This window comes from Cannabis sativa, chromosome 7, assembly GCF_029168945.1.
Source record: "Cannabis sativa cultivar Pink pepper isolate KNU-18-1 chromosome 7, ASM2916894v1, whole genome shotgun sequence".
Classification (NCBI taxonomy): Eukaryota; Viridiplantae; Streptophyta; class Magnoliopsida; order Rosales; family Cannabaceae; genus Cannabis; species Cannabis sativa.
The window spans coordinates 10,160,194-10,178,421 of record NC_083607.1 but is presented as its reverse complement, the minus strand read 5'-3'; the positions used below and the strand labels follow the sequence as shown (position 1 = coordinate 10,178,421).

The 18,228-nt window shown below is 31.3% G+C and overlaps 3 protein-coding genes and 1 non-coding gene across 4 annotated transcripts; 2 read left to right on the top strand and 2 right to left on the bottom strand.

Moving 5' to 3' along the window:
* Positions 1-1,217: 1,217 nt before the first annotated feature.
* Positions 1,218-2,935, bottom strand: LOC115696361 (uncharacterized). Its single transcript, XM_030623262.1, has 3 exons — positions 2,542-2,935; positions 2,157-2,244; positions 1,218-1,356 (listed from the first exon to the last, which is right to left on the bottom strand). The coding sequence occupies exons 1-3, from the start codon at positions 2,933-2,935 to the stop codon at positions 1,218-1,220; spliced, it is 621 nt and encodes a 206-aa protein (XP_030479122.1).
* LOC133029131 (uncharacterized) lies at positions 2,417-4,990 on the top strand. Its single transcript, XM_061101600.1, has 2 exons — positions 2,417-3,911; positions 4,000-4,990. Exons 1-2 carry the CDS (start codon positions 3,819-3,821, stop codon positions 4,540-4,542), a joined length of 636 nt encoding a protein of 211 aa, XP_060957583.1. The 5' UTR covers positions 2,417-3,818; the 3' UTR covers positions 4,543-4,990.
* Positions 4,991-9,363: 4,373 nt separating this feature from the next.
* On the bottom strand, positions 9,364-9,470 carry LOC115698429 (small nucleolar RNA R71). Its single transcript, XR_004008176.1, has one exon. It is a non-coding gene; the product is annotated as a small nucleolar RNA R71 (small nucleolar RNA).
* Positions 9,471-15,042: 5,572 nt separating this feature from the next.
* On the top strand, positions 15,043-17,715 carry LOC115696881 (putative receptor protein kinase ZmPK1). Its single transcript, XM_030623769.2, has one exon. It carries the CDS (start codon positions 15,197-15,199, stop codon positions 17,609-17,611), a length of 2,415 nt encoding a protein of 804 aa, XP_030479629.1. The 5' UTR covers positions 15,043-15,196; the 3' UTR covers positions 17,612-17,715.
* Positions 17,716-18,228: the final 513 nt, after the last annotated feature.

The window sequence follows — 18,228 nt, the reverse complement described above, 5'->3', positions numbered from 1 at the left end:
ATCACTTAGTTGATCTAAGATCAATAGATCTTAATCTTGAGATGCTTAGATTTGCGCTTAATTGTGTTATTTGTATTCTTTGACGTGTTCGTTAAAGCTGACCAAGTAGATTAGCCCAATACTTACATCTTGGAAACATGGTAGTATAATTTTGTGGGAGCGCTAATCATAGATACGGAATCTATAGCTTCTATAATGACATAGAAGTAAAATGATAATTTCCTTTGAGCTTGGCTTAATAGAGACAAATGGAAGAGCTCTTATTTTAGTAATTATGTTAGTTTACTGAAATAACATTTATAGGAAGCTAAGTATTTTAAGAATAAAATACATTGATAGAACAGTAAATTTATCCCTACTCGATGTAAATCATCTATAGAGGATCTTTGATTATTTAGATTATAACAATAGATAATTAATAGTGTATCTATATTTGGAACATATAGAGTATTCTATGTAACCAGGATTACAATTTCGAATCTATAATAGAGTCAAGAAGAATTAATAAGATAGAGAATTTACTTAATAAATTCTAGAACTACTTGAGAGCTTGATTATATAGGCACATGGTCCTCGCACTAGTTGAGATAATATTGGCTTGTAGACTCAGTTAATTAGTTTTAATTAACCAATTAGAATTATAAATTAGACTATGTCTTATTTATGAATTTTTACTAAGTAAGGGCTTAATTAAGAAGAAAGAATATTTTAGGATTTATTTGTTAATTAAGAGACTTTGTAAGGTCTAATTAATAAATAAATTAAAATAAAAATTTTAATAACAAATAAACGAGATACTAAGCTTGATATTTGGATGCTCATTAATTACCTTTCTGGGAACACTGCTTGGTACTATCTGGAAACATGCTTCACTGGGTCTTTATCTCACCTGGACAAGGTGTCTGTCCAACATGTGGATGACTTGACTTTAATAACGGATTTGGTCCATTATCTTAATTGGGCCTGCATTTGGGCCTGTATTAGTTGAAGTAAAGTCTTTGAATTACACATGTCTTTTTTTTTTTTTTGAAAATACGGATAATGATTATCGATTCATTAATACTCTATTTTTCCCTATGAGTGTTGTAGGAATTTTTGAAAGGCCCATATTTAAGAGGAATATTGTGAAGGATGTAATGAACCGGGAAAGTTTCAGAAATTATAACATTGAGCTTCTTTAGAAGAGCAGTGATATCCCTCATCTTTGAGATGTGTTCTCAAACTTCTTTAACACCAGTGAGTTTTGTGGATGAGAACTCTTGAATGAGGTTTTTGAATACAAACTTATAAGAGATGTCTAACTGCTCATCCATCAATTTGATCAAGTCTTTGACCTTTTCAGGTGGCTCCACCAACCTAGACATTCCCATAGAAATTTTAGACATGATGAACATGATTCAAAGATCATTAGATTGCTCCCACTTCTCACGTAGTACAATCTTAGCAGCAGTTTTGGTCGCAATGACAACAATATGTTCGTCCTTCCTTATTGTGTAGTCTATGTCAGCACAAGCTAAGTGAATAAGAACTCGTTCCTTCCAGATTTTGAAATTATCACTCTTAAAGGCTCAGGAATTTCACTAATGATTTTAACGTATTTTAAGGTGGATGAGGTAACTGCAAGAAAAGGAGTACATATTAGGTGTCTAAGAGCATCTCCAAGGAGACACCAAATTTGGTGTTACACTATCACCAAATTTGGTGTCAAAAATTATTTCTACTCCAACCACAACACCAAAAATTACACTAAAAAAATATTCCTTATTGTTATATTAATTTTTTAATAAAATAAAAAAATAATATCATATTAATTAACAAAAATTACCACAATTGTTATATTTAACTAATAATTTAAATAAACTTACTAATATGATTAAAGACAATAATACTGTAAAATCGGCGAAATTCGATAAATTAAAATATCATATTGCAATAACATAAATATTACATTACTAGAGAACAAACATTACATTCACGACGAAAAAAATTACATTAAATTAAATTAAACTTGAAACACACAATTGAAATTAATTAAATTATATTAATTTTGTGAGTTACAATATTCGTCCCACAAGTGTTCGATTAATGCATTTCGAAGCTGAATGTGAACTTCTTTATCTTTAATTTTTCTATGTCTGGCAAGAAATTCTTGAAACCGAGCATTATCATCTTCTAGCATCTCAACTTCTGGACTTGGCACTTCGACACGCTCTTTAATTGGTGCATTTAGATCACGTTCATCTTCTATTATCATATGATGCATAATAATACATGAAGTCATTATATCATGTAAAACCGTTTTATTCCAAAGACGTGCCGGTCCAACAATAATTGTAAATCTAGATTGCAATACTCCAAATGCACGTTCAACATCTTTTCTACATGCTTCTTATTTCATTGTAAATAGTTTCTTTTTTGGACCACGTGGATCATGGATAGTTTGAACAAGAGTGGACCATTTTGGATATATATCATCGGCTAAATAATAACCCATATTGTACTCTTTTCCTTTAATAACATAATTAGCGGGTGGAGCAATACCTTCAACCAGATTAGGAAAAAGATGGGATGCCTCTAACACATTAATGTCATTATTAGATCTTGGTAAGCCAAAATATGCATGCCATATCCAAAGATCATAGTCAGCTACTGCTTCAAGAATAATAGTCGGGGACCCACTACGACCGGCATATTGTCCTCCCCAAGCAGTTGGACAATTTTTCCATTTCCAATGCATACAATCCAAACTTCCCAACATTCCTGGAAAACCTCGACGTTCACCAATGTGGAGTAGTCTTGCAACATCATGAGCGTTGGGTGATCGGAGATAGTGGGCTCCAAACACCTCAACAACAGCACAACAAAATCGCTTCAAGCTTTCTAAAGTTGTAGATTCTCCTATTTTGATGTATTCATCGGTAGCATCTGCCGGCATACCGATGCTAGCATACGAAATACAGCTGTAACTTTTTGTAAGCCTGATAACCCGAGTTTTCCCATTCTATCCCTTCGTTGGAGAAAGTAATTGTCATGTCTTTGTATAGCATCCAAAATACGAAGGAATAAAGGACGACCCATTCGAAATCTTCGGCGAAACATCAAATCGGTAAATCGAGGATTCTCTGCAAAATAGTTGTTGAAAAGATTACGATCAACATTTTCCCGGTCACGGTTAATAACTATATGACCAGGAATCGAGCCCGACGTGAGCTTTGATTTTTTTGGTGTTGAGTGATACAAAAATTATTGTTGGCAGTGATTTGGCCTACCACTTGCATTTCTATATCATTATAATATTCATCATCTGAAGAAGACGATGATGATAAATAAGATGAACTACCAGGATAAGAATTCATAATTTTTCAAAGTTAAATTGTATATATTTTTGGTGTGCCTCATATCATGTATCATATCCATATTTTATAGTGTAAACATTCTTATCTTCTGATTCTAAAATTAAAAGATAAGAAATCTAGTGGTTTAATCTTAGCCGCTGAAATTATTTTACCACGATCTCAACCGTTGCAATGTATTTTCCTTTCCTATATAATCTCACACTTCTCATTCAATTTGATCACATCTCTTCAACATATTTCCTAAATAGCTATATTTTCTTCAAAATGTCTTCCATTCGCGGTTCTTCTTACTCAGTGTAGGAAGATGTGCACTTGTGTCATGTCTATGTTGACATTTCTCAAGATCCAATCGTAGGAAGAAACCAATCAGGTAATAATTTTTGGGCAAGAGTTCAATCAGAGTACCACAAAGATGGAAAATTTAGTAATAAACCTCGCCCAGTAAGATCTTTGCAAACTCGAATGTCTACTATTAATAGTGCAGTTGCAAAATTAAGGGGATGTATCAACCAAATTGAAAATAAAAATCCAAGTGGTGCTTCAGCAGAAGACATTGTAAGTGTTTGTTATTATAATTTATTTATTATTAATATCTTATTTTTCAATTTTCATTATCGTTATTACTTAATTCATATTGCAACAGTTAATTCAAGCGAAGATGTTATTAGCGCAAGATAAAAAGTACGATAAAGGCTTTAAATTTGATCATGTGTGGCACATCCTCAAAGGTATTCAAAAGTTTTCAAATGATGAAAACATCAATGCACCACGTAGATTCCAACACGAAGGTCCTAGTTTCACTTCATCGAAATCATCCTCTCACAATTTTGAGTCTCCAACATCGGCATCCACTGGTATGAGTTCATTTGATCTAAACATGAATAATGAGGAAATGAATACTTATCCAACAGAAAGACCATGTGGTGTGAAAAAAGCAAAGGAAAAACAATTAGGTAATGATCAATTCAACAAACTAATGGAACAAAATAAACAACTCATTAAAGTTATTGAAAAGAGTAACAAGGATAGAAATAAACCTCACAGAAGAAAGGCTGACGAAAAAATTTTATTCACGGATTTGAATTCTATATCCGATCCAGAGTTTCATAAGTACATTCAAAGTGAAAAAAGACGAATTTACAAAGAAAGGGCACAAACATCCGAAGTTGGAGAACAAGGAGAATGATCTCAATATCAGAGATATCCAAATCAGGGATCTCAATATCAGGGATCACAATATGAGGGGTCACAATATCAAGCATCTCAAGATTCGGGACATGGCGTTGAAGATGAAGATCAACGATCTGAAGATCAAGGTGAAAGAGCTGAAAATGACTCACAAGTTTATAGTCCGTATTATGACTATCTCGGCGGATCAAGAAATAATCTTCCACATTATTAAATTGTTGTATCTCATTTTGTCTTTGAAGGTTCATATATGTGTTATTACTTTTCCGTTTAATGTTTGGTGTGTTGTATTTTAATTTTTAAATGTATGTTTAAGTTTGTAATGTTTTTATTATGTATTATTGACTGTGCTTTAATTTTATAATGTTCTATTGTGTAATATAAAATATGTGTACTCTTGATTAATAAGAATATGATGTTTAGTGTGTTTAATTTTAATTTTAATATGTGTTCAATTTTAAAAATTATTTTTATTGTTTAATTTAAAAAATAAAAAAAAATATATAGCAAATTTTTACTTAAATTATAATTAAAAGAAAAAATAATTTATGATATTCACATTTAAATTTACACAAAAAAAAATATTATAAGGTGCTTTTATAATGTATTCTTCTAAATAAAAGAGTCACGCAACAGAAAGTTTGAATTTTATTTTCGGCATGTTAAATTTTTTAAATTTTTTTAAAATTTTGCAGGATGTTTTAAATAACTATAATGTACACGACCATAAAAAAAAAGATTAAACAAGTTTCCCGAATGCCGAAACAGGTAGGAGTAAATCAGTGCACCACTTTTAAAGAAGTGCATTATTTTCGGCATATTAAATTTTTCTAATTTTTTTTTAAATTTTAGAGGATGTCTTAAATAATTATAATATACACTACTATATATATAAAAAAAAAAGACTAAAAAAGTTTGTCTGGTGCCGAAATAAATAGGAGTAGATTCGTACATCACTTTTAAAAATGCGTATTAAAAAAATTTTCCAAAAAATAATTCTTAATTTTACAAATATAATAATATAAATATTAACTAAATTATAAAAAAAACTAAAAAAAAAAAAAAACATGCCGTGACTACAGTGCACGGCATATATGCCGTGCACTGTAGAGAAACCTACAAAATGCTACTCAATTTGTAACCTCCTTGGAACAAATATATACACCATACCATAAATTTACAGTCTCCTTGGAGCTGCTCTAATATTTGAGGCTTTAATAAATTCATATTCTACCAATGTATAAACATACTGAAGATAAAAATTTTATTAAATCTAAAATTGTCTGTGGACTAAGTTTTAAATTTAATAAAATTAAATAAACTTTATGATAGAGTTAATCAAATATTTAGTTTATAAAAATAAAAACTTGTTATTTATTTTAATTAAATTTATGATAACACAATTAAGTTGATTATCCTAATTACCGTAGGTAAATTAAGAAAATTAATTTAACATATTATCATAATAAATTATATAAATACAATAAAATTTATAAGAATGAAATTATTATACATAGATAATTAATTATAATCTATGTCTATTAATGTGAATTTTATTTAATATATAATTTTTATATAATTAAAGATGTTGTGACTACTCTCTAATTATTTAAAAGGGTAAATACCATTTTGGACCCTCTGTTTTACAAAAGTTACCAATTGGACCCTGTGTTTTGTTAAATGACAAAATAGACCCTGTATTTTCTAAAATAGTACAAATAGGACCCTGAATTAATTTTTTGTCAAAATAAAGTTTAATTATAATCCGATCTAAAAGTGCTATGACAAAACTGTTTACATTTTTTGTATCTGTTCGTATTAAGCATTGTCTTCAAGTTGGTTGTATTAAAAAAAAAAGTTGTCAAAAATTAAGCTCAGGGTCTTATTTTTACTATTTTAGAAAATACAGGGTCCATTTTGTCATTTAACAAAACACAGGGTCCAATCTGTAACTTTTGCAAAACACGGGGTCCAAAATGGTATTTACCCTATTTAAAATTATATTTTCACTTAGATGTTAGGTATAAAGCTCTAACTAAAAATAATTTCGTTATTAACATAATAGACAATCATTGAGATTAGTGCTCCTAATGTGGTCGTCCAAAGATAATTAAAAATCGTTATAGATATGAGTATTTGTCTCAGTTTCATATACTTTCTTTTGTTAAACTACCAAATTTCTTATGTTTTATCTATATTAAAATTTTATGAATGTCTTATGTATATTTTATAATTTTTTATGAAACTTTATGAAATTTAATGTGCTAAATAAAATATTCAAACTATCTTAATGTTTGAATATATACTTAATATATCTAGCATTATTATGGAATAAAACTAGCATTTAACTCATATAAAATTGTAATTAAATGCACCAATAATAAATTTTTAGAATGAATAAATATAAATTAGCACATATATTATATGATAATAAATTAAATATAAATTGCAGAATATATTTAATGGAAAATTAATCGAAATTAAATAATTTAAACAATAAATTACTTAATTTTAGTAATATTATAATTGCATATTACTTAATTGTAAAACATAAAATTATTCACATTAACACAATTATTACATGCCTAAATAAATCATGTAACTAGTTATCAATCAAACATTTCTAAATTTTAGTTTATTATCATATAACATATAAATATTAAATATATGTTTTAATTAAAATTAAAAAATTAATTATACGTGGTGTTTGATTCTTCTCCAAGTGTTAGGTTATTTTTAGTATTATTTTTAGATATATTATAGTGTCTTTTTATTTAGTTTTACTCGTGTTTGGAGAAATTTTACCCATGTTATCTTTTATTTTTGCAGATTTAAAATAGAAGAAGATTTAAAAAATATCAACGGAATAAGATGAAAAAAAAATAAATAAAAGATTGCATAAAAGATCACTGTGCAAAATTGGGATCCTGCCTAGAAAAAAAGATTGCACACCTTGAAAACATGGGGAAATTGCACAGAGGCCGCGGCCCAAGAATGGGCATGCCGCGACCCACATCGTGAAAAGAGGCCCCCTCGTGTGAAGATTGCACACGGGTTGCGGCCCAAGAAAGAGCATGTCGCGGCCCGCCCATAGTCTGAAGCAGAAAAAAAGATTTCTCAACGTGGGCTTATTGTGATGGCCTAATTAAAAGTTGAATACGATTTTTAGCATGTGCGATTTTTCTATCTTTTTAGTCCCTCAATGGCTATATAAGGAGTGAACTTCAGTTGATTTCAGTAAGCAACTCAGAAGGAAATAAAAGGTAGAAAAATGAGTACGAAATTCAGAGACCGACTTCAATACTGGAGGCATTCTTCAGAGGGTTTTCAACATTCTTTTCTTCTCTATTTTCTTCTCTTTTCTTTTGTTAATATGCTTGATTTTGCTACAATGAACATGAGTAGCCAAACATTTAATTAGGGTCTCGATAGAGATTGTTAAGATTGTTTTATGGTTTTAATATGATTTATTTTTCCTCAGTTTCTATGTATTTTATTTCACTCGTACTTAATTACTTTAAATTGCCTGATCACCAATTAACTATCTATGATTTTAATGCAAGATATGAGAAGTGAGTGTCAATTATGCTATAGTAAAATAGAACTGAATTTTGATATAGGACCAGAGTACCTATATGGTTTAGATAGCTTATAGGGTTTCTGTGTTTAATGCCTGTTGCATGTTTCATTTATTACGAGTGTAGAAAATTTGCATGTAATTGAGATTTATATATCTGAGAAGACTATAAATTACCTTTTTTTTTTTAGAAGAAAGACTATAAATTACCTTAGTAAACATGCTATTGCATAGAAATTGGTAACAGAAAGATAATCATATTAGGCCATAATCAATAGTTACAATTGAAATCGAAGCCCTAACTTTAATCATCGTTAATTTCCTTTTTAATTTATTTGCTTCTTAATTTCACTGTTTCTTTATTGTTTCTAAATTTAATTTTCTCTTAATTTGAATTAACCAAATAGAAGTAAAGATTTAATTTTAAAGTAATTAACTACAATTCATGTGGGATCGACCTCACTCTTTCTGAGTCTATTACTTGTTTACGATACGTACACTTGCGTGTTGAAAATACCACAACAAGTTTTTGGCGTTGTGGCAAGGGATTAACAGTTAATGTTATTAAAAATTAAATTTTGTTCTAATTTGATTTTTCTTTTCAATTTTAGTACTAATTCTGTTTGTTTCAAAATCTTATCTTTTTTTTTTTTCAAGTTCAACTAGTCTATGAGACGTGAAGGTGCAACTGCCAGATTGCCAGTTGATCTTGAAATAGAGAAGACTTGCAGACAGGTAAGAAGAAGGAAGAAATGGGAAAGAGCTGCGATAAAGATTGAACAAGAAGTAGATATGGCTGACAATGCCAATGTCGACAACAATGGAAACGATAGAGGAGTTGTAGATGACCAGGCTAATGGTCGCAACCACAATGACCGTAGCCTGGAGGACTATTTGCTTCCTAACTTGATAGGGGCCAGATCCTGTATAAGGCAACCTGTTGTTGATGCTAACAACTTTGGGATCAAGCCAACCATACTACAGATGGTCCAATCTTCCGTCCAATTTGGGAAATTGTCAACAGAAGACCCAAACATGCATCTCGCTAACTTCGAAGAGCTCTGTTAGACATTTAAGGTGAATGGAGTTAGTGACGATGCCATTAGGCTAAGGTTGTTCCTGTTCTCATTAAGGGAGCGAGCCAAGAGTTGGTTGGTATCTTTACCACCCAATTCTATCAACACTTGGGAGGAATTGGCCCTAAATTTCCTTTCAAAGTTCTTTCCTCGTGCAAAGATCGCCAAGCTGAGATCTGACATCAATAACTTCACCTAGCATAACAACAAATCTCTTTACGAAGCTTGGGAGAGATTCAAGGATGTATTGATGAAGTGCCCTAACCATGGGATTGAAAACTGGTTGCAAGTGCATAACTTCTACAATGGATTAGTTAGCAACACCCGAACACTCATAGACGCCGCAACTGGTGGGGCTTTTATGAGGAAAAGTGCTAATGAGTCATTTGAATTACTTGAAGAGATGGCCATAACTAATCAACAATGGTCAACAAAGAGAAGCCACTCTAAAAAGGTTGTGGGTATGCATGAAATTGATGCCATAACCAAGTTGACAGCCCAGGTGGAGGCCTTAACGAAGCTGGTGACTGCACAAGCCAAACAAGCTCAAGTTTTCTGCAAGCTGTGTGGAGGATCTCATACTATTGACACCTACCCTATATATGTAGACAATTTTCCAATGGAGCAAGCCCAAGCTATTGGAAACTATTAGAATAATTATGGTTTTAACTAAGGGGGTCGTCGGCAGAGCTTCCAAAAGCAGTTTCCTAATCAGCAACAACAAGGGCTTTATCTTCAGAAAAATCAATTTCAGCAAAATCAACAGTATCAAAAACAACAAGATTCTAATGAAGGGTCTAATTCTCAAATAGACACGTTAATGCAATTCATGACTGAGATTAAGTCTTCTCTTAAGGTCTTGGAAACCAAGGTGCGGCAGTTGGCTTCTCAAAACACTAACAAGGCTCAAGGTAACTTTCCTAGCACTACTGAAGTCAATCCGAAAGAGAACTGTAAGGCAATTACCTTGAGAAGTGGCAAGAGCTATGCTGGTCCAAGTCAAGATAAGCCAGAGGATGAAGAAGATGATCAACCAACACTTACACTGGAAGAGAAGAAGACTAGTGATGGTCTTCAACAAAAAGAAACTTCTCCTCCTATTAATATTGACCATCACATAAAGATTCCCTATCCTCAGAGGTTACGCAAGAATAACACGGATAAGAAGTTTAGCAAGTTTCTTGAAGTATTTAAAAAGCTACATATCAACATTCCCATTGCAGAAGCCCTTGAACAAATGCCAAGCTACGTCAAATTCATGAAGGAGATTTTTTCCAAGAAAAGAAAGATGGAAGAATTGAGACAGTAGCTCTAACAGAGAAGTGTAGTAAAATTCTTCAGAAGAAACTCCCTCCTAAACTGAAAGATCCTGGGAGTTTTACCATACCTTGAACTATTGGGAGGCTTGAAAATATTCATGCATTGTGTGATCTGGGGGCTAGTATCAACCTTATGCCCTTGACAGTATTTAAGAGACTATAACTTGGAGAAAAAAAACCTACAATTGTTACACTACAGCTAGCTGACCGTTCTTTAGCCCATCCAAGAGGAGTAATCGAAGATGTCCTTGTCAACGTGGACAAATTTATATTTCCTGTTGATTTTATAGTCCTTAATATGGAAGAAGATAACAATGTCCCTATCATCTTGGGGAGACCCTTCTTGGCAACAGGGAAAGCACTAATTGATGTCCAGAAGGGAGAGTTAAAGTTGAGAGTTCAAGGAGATGAAGTCATATATGATCCATTTGAAATGCAGAATAATACAGAAAATTGAACATATACGTGTATACAGAAGTAGATCGAAATACCTCCAACTATTATTCCTTTGAGCTTCAATCCCACACAAGCTTTGGATCTAAAAAAAACTTAGTTAATTAATGTGAGTATTCAGACTTCTAAGCTCTCTCTTACTCTCTTATATAGATTTTACTGTTTTTCAGAGAATTAGTAGTGAACTTAGAAAGCGGTACCTTATATTTATAGGTTATATACTTCATCAATATCTGTGTCACACTAATTATCAGAATATTTTAACAATATTTAGAATATACTTACATACTTATATTTTAACAATATTTATAGGTTATATATTTCAGAATATTTATTATTATCAAATATTTAATTTGTAAATCAAATAAAATATTAACTAATTCTTATACATGTATAAAATCAATCAGATTTATTTTATCCATATATAAAATATTCTATTAGAGAGGACTACTATGTGTGATTCCTCTCTTTAGATGTAACAATGAGTACTCTAACTTTGCCCACGAATTTTTCTCAAAACTTTCTGAGGTGGTTAGGTTAGGCTGAGAGATATTATCTTTATATTTAAGACTTCCTAAAAAATTTTAAAAAATGACTTTAGGATAAACATTTTGAGCATTGCTATTAACTATCAGTCTTGCAATTAGTTAATAATATTCCGTAAAAGTTATTATATTTAGTTATATGGGATCCGATACTTAATTATAAAAATAGCAATATAATACTTTGAAAGATACTAGACACTACTGGTACCTTTTAACATTTACCACTAGAACACTTACTCAGTGTTCATCATAATCATCTTATAATATGAAGAAACTAGGGATGTATATAAGTTTTTGTAAACTGTCCAAACCAAATAACTCGCCCAAACCAAACCGACATAACCCGACGAATAATGCAAACCGAATAACTCGACGAAAATGTAACCCGTCCAATCTTTATATTGGGCGGGTTGAAAATAATACCAACCCGTCCAATCAACCCGAACTAACCCGATCAACCCGATTAAAAGGGTTTTATATATATATATATATAAATGTATATATGTTTTATTATATATATTTACATTATCATATAATTTACATACATATTTAAAAAAAAAATATATAAAGTTCAAACTACTATGTTTTTTTTATGGTAGTTGATTTGAACTTTAAATTCAATATATATATATATATTTATCTTATTATCACAATTAACTAAAATATAATAATTGAATTAAAAAAAATAAAATATTAATTGTCGGTTCAGACGGGTTAACCCGACCAAACTGACCAATTTCATTGGACGGGTTACTAATTTCTTTTTTCTTAATTGGACGAGTTGCACTTAATTTTTGTAACCCAATTTTTATATTGGGTTGAATAAAATATAGCATAAACCGACCAAACTGAGCGACGTACACTCCTAGAAGAAACCCTTGAGGTAGAAAACCTCATTGTCAAGTAAACCTAACATGATTAAATTTGGATGTAGGTTGTAAGTTACCTTAAGAAAGCTAAGAAATTAGAATAATTCGAAATAGCATTTGTGGTTTTAGTGTGTAAAGTCCTTTTTTGGTAAGTTAGTTAACAAAATATTTTTTTCATTTATGGTAAGATTGTTTTGCATACATACCCGAATTCTTACCTTGTGCTTTTGGTTTTAGTTGCTCTTTTCTTTCTTAGGAAAGTTACACTTTTCAGCTGGACTTTCCTTTGTTTGGAAACTTCTTGTAAGAGAAGCAATTCTCTTATGGAAAGTTGTCTTTTTTAAGGAAACTTTGATTATTGCATTTTCCTTATTGATTTCGATTGTATCTTGATACAATCAGAATATCTAATCTGTTTTTAGCAGGAATCAAGCATTAATAGAGGATCGGACCTGATTATAGCAAGTTTCCCGTTGCTGGTCTGATCTGCTGCGTCAACATCCGAATCTGATGCTGCAGATCGTGTTTTCTTAGGAAAGTTTTTGTACAGCTGTAGATTCGATCTTGTGACTGTCTCTAAGGTTTCTATGTTCTATAAAAAGCCTAGAGAGCAGTCATTCGATTTGGCTCTTCCATTATTCATTTTTTGCACTTATCTTATTTGAGAGAAGAGAGTTTTTTTGTTTTGTGAGAGCCTAGTTGTTCATCTAGGTTCTAGTTGTTTATTTCTGTTCTTACTCTGTCCTAGAGGTTGTGAAGAACTACTTGACTAAACAAGAGATTGGTCTTCGGGAGAAGACTTGATAAAGCCTTACTTCGGGAGGAAGTAAGCACTTAGTCTTCGAGAGAAGACTTGTTGAAGCCTTACTTCGGGAGGAAGTAAGCACTCACACTTCAAAGACGAAGGGAGTTCGGGCTTGAAGGTGTTTCAAGAAGTCAGATTCATAAAGTGGATTACAAAGGTTTGCGGCAATACTTTAGAGGGAGTCTAAACTTGTTTAAGTCAATTGTCTTTGTAATTTTGATACTTTATTAATTGATTTCATTCTCTGGGCGTGGCCCCGTGGACTAGGAGTATTCGGGAGAACACTGATACCACGTATAAATCTCTTGTGTCAAGTTATTTATTTTTCTGCAAATATTTTATATTCTGCCTGTTCTGTTTTGTCACTACAAAACTGTTTTATATTTTCATATATATAATTGACATTTGCAAAAACACGTTTTTTCATAGTGTATTTTTATTTGCTAATGGTCCCAACAGTATCAAGCAGTTAGCAATTGTGTCCATAAACTTTATATTTTCTTACAATTAAACTCAAACGATGGTTAGCAAAGAAGATTTTCCCATTATTTTTACCTTGAAATTAAAAAATTAAGATGCTAAGAGGCTGCTTAGTTTCATAACTTAAGAGTATCTTCAATAAAAGGGTAAATAAGTAGTGAAAAGTTAAAATATAGTTCATTTAACAAAAAGTGTGCTCCAATGGAATGTAAGTTTAGCGCATAGAAAATTTTGTGCCAAATTTGACACAACATTTGATATGATGTAAAATTTACACCACAATAAATGCACTATTTTTTCATTTACATTTATATCATTTTTATTATTTTATTAGTACATTTAACTAATTATGAAACATTTTATATTATTTTTTTATTGCCTTACATATTAAAATAATAATAAATTGATTATAAAGTTATTAGATTTTATTTTTTAAATAAAATATTAATTAGATATTAAATTTTACATTAAAATTTTGCAATTGTGTATTGGAGCACAAAGCAAAAATTTGGTGTAAAAAATAGCACAATTTTTACATCTTTCATTGGAGATTGTCTAAAAATTCATTTCTATTTTTTTAAAATCTGAATAGTTTTTAAAAACTAATAGAGGTTGTTTGACTAATTTTTTAAAAAATTAAGCTTTAAAAAACTAAAAAACAGAAAACATCAAAATATTGTTTTTAATTTTTAAAAATATTTTTTTTTTTCGTCGAACATATTATATTTTACATTTTGCTCACATATTCAGATCCTAAATCCAGAACTAAACCCGAACTCAGATTGAATGGATTCATGTCATGGTATGATGTTAAAATATTGAATTTTTTAGTAAGAAAAATCTAAAAATAGTTTTAAAAATTTTGTGTCAAATACCATTAAATTTTTAAAGTGACAAAAAACTATTTTTTATTATCACTTTTAAAAACTGAAAACTGAAAACACAACCAAACAGTCTCTAAAATTCTCTTTTGAGTTTATTTTATATTAGAGAATAAAAATTAGAGATAGTACAAAAATTAAAATTCATATGATTGAATGGTATGAAGTAAGAAGGTAGGTTCTCAACATTTGTGTCAGGAACCCTTTGATTGATTTATGTATAATAATGATGAGATCATTTTAGGCTGCGCTAGTTTGTCAACGAATCAATGTGAATCAAATTTTTTGATCATCAGCTTTATCTTTGAATAGATTAACAAAAATTGAACTTCACAAGACAAGTCTTCCCAACATTATAAATGTTTTCATTGCCAAGTTGGCATTTGCTGCTTGGCCGACAAATTATTATTATTATTATTATTATTATTATTATTATATACATACATATCAATGGGAATAATTGATAGCTAACATAGCATAGCGTAGTATAACATAGTAACAGTGACATTTAAAAGTCAGAAGCTTATTGTTCATAAAAAAAAATAAATTCAGAAGTTTTATTTGTATAATAACTATATGTATAAATATACATATATGGTTTGAGGTTTCTTTCACAAGAAAGTAATACAATTCTCTCTTTCCCTACCATGAAATTTTCTGGGACTTTCTTTGTCTTTTTTGTTGCACCAGCAATAATTTGGTCTCAACCAAGTTCAAGCTCATCATCACCTGGGTGGCCAAGTTTGAGTAAAGGAAGTTCCTTGAAAATTGACAAATTAGAAACAGAATTCTTGGTTTCAGCAAAGGGTACTTTCTCAGCTGGCTTTTACAAGGTGGGCACTAATGCTTTTTGTTTCTCAATATGGTTCACCAAATCTCTAGACAAAACAGTTGTGTGGATGGCTAATAGGGATAAACCAGTTAATGGGAAACAATCAAGAATAACACTTCACAAAAATGGGAACCTGGTCTTGACTGATGCTTCTGGTTCAATTGTTTGGTCCACAGATACTTTTTCTGATTCATCAGCTGTTGAAGCTCAGCTTTTGGAGACTGGTAACTTTGTCTTGATTGATCAAGTGGAGAAGAAGATCATCTGGGGTAGCTTTAATTTCCCTACTGACACTCTCCTGCCACTGCAGCCTCTTGTTATCAACACAACTTTGGTGTCTAAGAGGAGTAAAGGTACATACTTGACAGGTGTTTATAACATGAAATTTGATGACAATAATGTGTTGAATTTAGTCTATAATGGTCCTAAACTTTCAAGTATTTATTGGCCTAGACAACCTGGTGGTAATGTATTTGTAACTGGTAGAACACCTTACAATAGTTCTAGAATAGCCATTCTTGATGAGTATGGAAAGTTTTTATCAAGTGATCAATTGCAGTTTAATGCATATGATTATGGGATTGGCCCAAAACGAAGATTAACAGTGGATTATGATGGGATTTTGAGATTGTACAGCCTAGATGAATCAACTGGTCTTTGGGAAATATCATGGTTACCTTTCAATTTAGATTCTTGCTTGGTTGATGGTCTTTGTGGTGAGTATGGTATATGCAGCTACAAGAATCCAAAACCAGCTTGCTATTGTCCTAATGGCTTCATAAGAATCGATGTTTCGGATTGGTCTAAAGGCTGCAGGCCTCCATTGAAACTGTCTAATGATGCAGATAAGGTTGACTTTATTGAGCTTCTTAACACAGATTACTATGGTTATGATTTGGAAACATATAAACTTGGAGTCTCTTTCAAAGAATGTAGAAACTCATGCTTAACAGATGTTAGATGCAAAGGGTTTGGATATTCGCTAGATGGGCAAGGACAATGTTTTCCAAAGAGTTTTCTTGTAAATGGTTATCATACACCAGATTCCCATAGTGTCATACACATGAAGGTTCCAAAAGAGATCATACCAAGCTCTCAAATGAAGTTGACAAGTGAAAAGGGAGACGAATTGAGCTGTTCATCTACTGAAGTACTTTTCAATAATGATGCTAGAGGTGAGAAGAGTAACAAAAATGGGTACCTCAAGTACCTAATGGCTTTTGTAGCTGCTTTTGCCGTCATTGAAGTACTCTGCTTTGCCTTGTGGTGGTGGTTCATCTATCGAAAGCGCGTCAATGAGGAGATGATCAACATGGGATACATGGCAATAGCATTGGGTTTCAAGAGATTTACATACTTAGAATTGAAAAGGGCAACTAAAAACTTCAAAGAAGAGATTGGAAAAGGCGGTTTTGGATCGGTTTACAAAGGGGTTTTGGATGATGGAAGAGTTGTAGCAGTGAAGAGACTTGAAGGCATTTTACAAGGAGATGCAGAGTTTTGGGCAGAAGTAAGTATCATAGGGAATATAAACCATAGAAATCTTGTGAAGCTCTGGGGATTTTGTGCACAAAAGAACCACAAACTACTTGTATATGACTATGTAGAAAATGGTTCATTAGACAAAGTCTTGTACTCATCAAAAAAGCTAGGATTTGATCAAAGATACAACATTGCAGTAGGGACTGCAAAAGGCTTGTCATATTTGCATGAGGAGTGCTTAGAATGGGTACTCCATTGTGATGTCAAGCCTCAGAACATACTACTAGATGATTGCTTAGAGGCTAAGGTATCAGATTTTGGGATGTCAAAGCTTTTCAAAGAGGCCTATGATGTTGGATTCTCTAGAGTAAGAGGCACTAGAGGTTACTTGGCACCAGAGTGGATGATGAACTTGAAAATAGATTCTAAGGCAGATGTGTACAGTTATGGGGTTGTTGTTTTAGAGCTTGTAAGTGGAAAATGTGTGTCTAATTTCCTCTCAAACTCATCTACTCATGATCATTATAATGCTCAGTTCAATCACTTGGTTCAATGGGTGAGTGAGAATATGAAAGAAGAGGGGCTTAAGGAAGTAATTGATCCAAGGTTGATTGATGATGAGTTTGACCAGAAGAAGGTTGAGAGATTGGTCAAAGTTGCTCTTTTGTGTGTGCAAGAAGATAGAAACTTAAGACCCGCCATGAGTAAAGTAGTGGAGCTTTTAGTACAAATTGATACACACGTGTAATTACTACAAATTGATTACATATGGTTTTCTTGTTTTGAAATATGTTGTGCTGTGTTTGACTTTTACTTTTGTTGTAATATAATAATCTGAATGATTCACTTTCATTGTACATATAATAGATATATATGTATATTTATATATATCCAAGAAAAAAAATTTCAATGGTAACGTAACATGATTACATTTTGAATAAAATTTCGATTAATGATTGAAGTGATAAAGAATTTACATTAAGGACCTAATAAGTGAAAAGAATAGAAATAAGTAATTGCTAAATCAACCCTCTAACATTTTGTTTAATGAATTATTGGTAGTTAAAATTAAATTTATTTGTTTTCAAAATAAAAGTAATCTTAATTAATATTATACAATGAAATAAAATAGGATTTTTTTTTTCAATATTATACATAAAATTGATTTTATTTATAAAAACACCTTTAAGAAAATTATTTGTATAAATACCGATGTGTCACGTTAGCATATATACCGAAATTTAAAACAATTACCGAAAATAGAAAAAACTGGAAAAATCTCGTTTCCAAAATTTTTTCGCTCTTTAGGAGTTTTGAAAAAAAGCAACCATTTAGTTACTTTTTGATGTAAATAAGATATCAATT